The 4,724-nt window shown below is 61.7% G+C and overlaps 1 protein-coding gene across 1 annotated transcript in view; it reads right to left on the bottom strand.

The window, feature by feature from the left end:
- The window catches only part of DPH1 (diphthamide biosynthesis 1), a 47,238-nt gene that overhangs the window by 12,541 nt on the left and 29,973 nt on the right, over positions 1-4,724 (bottom strand). The window contains 1 exon segment of the mRNA XM_035900552.1: positions 2,548-2,611. Within this exon segment, the coding sequence (XP_035756445.1) occupies positions 2,548-2,611 (64 nt within the window).

Below are 4,724 nucleotides of genomic sequence, written 5' to 3'. Positions count from 1 at the left end.
GCAGCGGCCGCGAGACTTTGGCTACATCTTCATCCCCGTAGCCCCTCAGGGCTCAGCAAGCACCAGTGCAATGCTGGGAAGACTGGACGAGGCACCAGAGGTCCCCACCCCGCAGCCCCCTCCCCTCCTTGCCCCCAGTGGGGCTCCCAGGGGCCTGCTCTCTCCCACATTGCAGTGGGGGACACAGTGACACCACCATCCCCTTGCACAGGGACAGATGGACCCACAGAAAGCACCGCATCCTCCCCAAGCTGCCCGAGGTGCAGCGGAGTGAGGCCATGTCCCCGCTCTCAGTCCTCCCCAGCACCACCAGACCACAGCACAAATATTTTATTAAAAGGCAACTCCACCAGAAGGGTTAAATATTCCGTCTGAGCGTCAGACATGGCTCTGGTTGAGCTGGAACATGTGGGAATGGGCACTGTCCCCCCAGGAGCATCAGCCCCTAGCACGGCTCAGTGGCCATTACCAGAGCACACAGGGGAGGGGGAGCTCGTTGGCATCCCCAAACCCCAACTCCCATCAGCAAGGAGAGGGCAAGAGGCTGGGGGGATGGGCTGGGGAGAGGGGCTGCTCGCTGAGCAATGCTCCCCATGGGCACAGGTACCTATAGCAGGCGCAGCCCTTGCATTCCCTCTGTCCCCAGTAAGAAGGAGACACACCACCCTGGGGCCGATGGTACCCTGAGCCCTCGCCCCCAGCCCGGCCATGGCAGCCAGTGCCGGAGCATGCGGCTGCAGTGATTCCTGTCACGTTGGAGGCTCGTCCGGCCCCGGTGCTGGGTGAGAAGGGCCAGCAGGAGCCTCGGTTCCACATTAATGCCAGCAATGAATATTAATAGCAGGAGGAGGCAGGTACTAATGAGGCCACCTGCCGATTCACACCTCACCTACAGCAATGTAACCGGGTCCCAAGTGTGTCCCCGAGAGAGCGGGGACAGGGCTGGACTCATTCCTGCCCACAGCCATGATCTTCCAGCCTGAATCACAAATGGCACCCAGTGATCCTGGCAAGGGACCAGCAGTGGGGTGTCCCTGGGTGCTGTACAGCAGCAGCGAGGGAAGGATACGGCCCTCCTGCTTGGCCTCAAAGCCATCCCCCATCCAACCGCCAACCCACTGGCGCTGCCACATCCCTGCTCTTGGCCAGGCTCCTCTCCCCACGCAGCACCCATCTCCCACCACCCATCTTTCACCAACACCCCCTGCCCCAGCACCCAGCACCCCCCCTCAGCCCTGCTGAGCACCCCCGGCAGGGAGGGTGAGTCCAGCGGGGATGCCAGCACCCCGGCATCCACTGGCACCCCAGCATCCGCCGGGAAGTGGGGCTTAAGGTTTCATTCAGATAAAAGAGCCCCTTAATCCGCTGCCTTTGAAGTTGAAGACATGAAAGCGGCTGGGTGCCAAAGCTGGAGAGGAGGCAGCTCCGCTTAAAGGGACAAACCCACGCGGAGCCGCCTGCACTCGCACCCGTCCCCTGCCCCCCGCACCCATCCTCTGCTTCTCCCCACCTTCCCACTGCTCCCTCGCCCAGCCAGAGTGTGGGGCTGCTGCGGTCCTGTGGGGGAAACGATGGCAAAGTGGGGACAAAGCCCACAGGCACGGCTCCCTTCCCCCCCGGCACGACGGCGGCTGCTCGGCTAGCGGCGGCAGGGAGGCGAGCCTGCTTGGCCCAGGAAGGCAGCTTACTAATGAGTGCCGCGACCCCAATGGCAGATGAGGCACGCGGTGCTATTAGCACTAATTCACTGTGCGAAAACAGAGAGGGGCTGTGGAGGGGGTAGCCACAGCCTGGAGAAGCTGGCGGGTGGGGAGGGAGGGAAGAACGCTCAGCAGTAAGGCGATTACGGCCAATTTCTGCAAGGTGCCTGCATACGCTGCTGCTGCAAAGCCCAGCTCCTCTCCAGTGCCTCCGACTTCACCTCCCAAGTGGCATAGAAAATCAGGAGAGGAGCTGCAGGGAAGGGGCCGCCTGGCAAGGAGCTGCTTGCAGTCACCCTGTCCATCATCACGGCCTCAGGCCTCACCAGCCAGAGAAGGGCTGCCTGCAAGCATCTCCGTGCTGCCCTGAGAGTGGCACAGTGCGGGGACAGGACAGGGTGGGAGGAGGGCAGATCTGCGTGGCAGTGGGCCGGCCCCCCCCCCCCTGGCGGCGCTGCCATGGCAAGCACGCAGGTACCAAGCTGGCGTCAGCCTGTTGTTAAGACGGCTGCTCCCCAGCTCCATCACCCTGGCAAGGGCCCCAACACGCTGAGCCTGTCAGCAGCTCCCAGCAGAGCAGCAAGGGCCGGGCTGGTGTGGTGCTGGTCCCTGTCCCCTAGGGGTGGCAGCAGGCCCTGCGATGCCTGTGCCTGGCCAGGCTGTGGCTGGGGTGTCACTGCGAGGGCAGCTGCGCCAGGACCCCCTGCACACCCCCTCGGCAGTAGCCCTGGGCCTCATCCTGCCCAGGCAGCCCTGTCCAGCGGGCACCCCATTCCAGGCAGCAGCCCCCATCGCCCTGCCAGCCCCCGGAGCCGAGTGGGGAAGCACAGAAAAGACTTTGCCTTACCGCTCAATGATGTCCGCGATGGTGCAGGCAAACATGAGGAGCCCTTCTGGCATCTGCAGGGCCACTGGGAAAGAGAAACAGCCCCAGGGTTAGGAGGGGCTGGAGGGGATGCCCCAAAATGGGGACTTGGGTACCAGCCCCTGGGGCCAACACAGCCAGCTCGAGCAGCAGTCACAGGAATGACCCTCCCCAAAAGAGGCAGAAATTGGCTAAAAGTCCCAGCAGCTCCAGCAGCTGGGGTGCACGTGGTCCTGCCTCAGGCCGTATCCATTCTCCCTGCTCACACCTGGCCCCTGCACACACACCTCATCCCTTTTTGAACCCGCTGACAACTGCTGGTCTCTCCCGCTTCCCTCAGTAATGAGCTCCAGATTTTAATTATGTGCTGCACAGGAAAAGGTACTTTCTTCTGTTTATTTTAAACCCGCTCCTAATAATGTAAACGCGTGCCCCTGGTTCTCCCAGTACAAGAAAGAGTGAATAATCATCCCCTATTCAGCCTCTCCACATCACTCACAATTCTATATCCCTCTACCATATCCCCCTTCGTTCGCCTCTTTTCCACCTAAAGGATCTAAATCTATTTAATCTCTCCTTGTACAGAAGCTGTTCCAAACCTTTGATCATCCTTGCTGCCCTTCTCCACACCTCCCCTCCCTGATTCTCTCCCTGTTTCGGGAGGGTGGCCGGCAATGCCACAGCGGTGTGCCTAGCAGGAATTTATTCATCAGCGAATGATGTTCCCCAGTTTGCTCCCTCCTCGCAGATGGGAACAATTCCTTTGCCTCTGCAGCCCAACTAGGCCTGGGGTCCAGTCAGGAGCCCCCTGAGGGTGCCCCCAGGCTGCCCTGGGGCGGTGGGGAGGAGCAGGGACCATGCTGGGGGAGATGAATGGAGGAGGCCCCATTAATCCCATTGTTGTTTCACCTCCCAATCCCACTAAGACATCCCAGCTCCAGTGATATCTACCCAAACATCCTCTCCAGATCCCCCTCCAACACAAATCCCCGCACTGCCAAGCTCAGCCTGCTGGCCACAGTGGAGCTGTGTAGTGTAAAGACCTGGCCCAAACCGGGCTAATCTCACCCTGCTCCAACCTGCAGGGCCCAAGGAAAGCTGCACCCGCTCTGCCAGCCCTTACCCGACCTGGCAGGGCTGGGCAGCTCAGGGTCCCAGCGTTTCCCAGCCCGTTTGAGACCATTTGGAACTGCCCTCTGCCCCGGAGTGCTATCAACAATCAGGCCTGCAAACAGCTTTGCCTCCCCCAGCAAGGCACTGGCAGGAGGCAGCTGGGTCACTCTCTGCCAATACGGTACTATGGGGACAAGGGGTGACATGCGAGCCCCCCTCAAACCCCATGGCAGGCAAGGCAGGCAGCAGCCTGGCGGGAGGCTGCGTTCCCTCAGCAACGAGCCCCTGCCTGGGCTCTACACGCGCAGATTTTTAAATCCCAGCACGGCTGGCTGGCTGATGGGCTCCGCTCCCAGCTCTGAAGTCTAAATCCCAGCCGCATATTTACATTTAATTAGGAGGTGCCAAGCAGCAAAACATAGCAACGAAAGCTGGAGCGGCACGGCTGGGCGGCCTCGCTACGTCCTGATGGGCAGCCCTGCCTCCCACACTGCAGCCGGGCCGGACCAGGCAGCCCTGCAGCCTCCAGCCCCTCGGCCTCACAACTGGGACTGGCTCAGGCAACAGCTCCTGGAGTGTCCCCTGTGATGCCTGCCAGCCCTGCCAGCTCAGTAGCAGCAGGCAGAGACAATTCCTGGTGGACACAGCATTTCAAATCTGGCTCTGCCCAGAGCCCCCGGCACCGCGCAACCCCATAAGCAGCCCGTGCCCGCATACGAAGTGAGGGTGGGGACGCTGGGAACTGAGGGGGAGGCTCCATGCCTTGATGCCTGTAGCTGATCACACACCGAGAGCCGGCTTAGCCACAGCAGGATGCACACGCTAGGGCAGGGACAACTCCGGCAGCACTACAGCACCTGCTCCAGGGCCACCATGGCCACTCCCCGCCCTTTCGGGGCCACAGCAAACCCCCACGGGAAGGCTCAGACCAGGGTGTAGCGTGGCCCAGCTTCCATCAGCCCCTCCAGCCCCTCAGAGCCGGGTGTTGTGGGGCTCCCCCTGCCTGGCCCCGGCAGCATGGCAAGAGAGCACTGGGGAAGGGGAGA

This window comes from Egretta garzetta, unplaced genomic scaffold (genome assembly GCF_000687185.1).
Source record: "Egretta garzetta isolate BGI_Z169 unplaced genomic scaffold, ASM68718v1 scaffold108, whole genome shotgun sequence".
Classification (NCBI taxonomy): domain Eukaryota; kingdom Metazoa; phylum Chordata; class Aves; order Pelecaniformes; family Ardeidae; genus Egretta; species Egretta garzetta.
The sequence above is the reverse complement of the archived record's forward strand: the minus strand, read 5'-3'. Positions and strand labels throughout refer to the sequence as shown.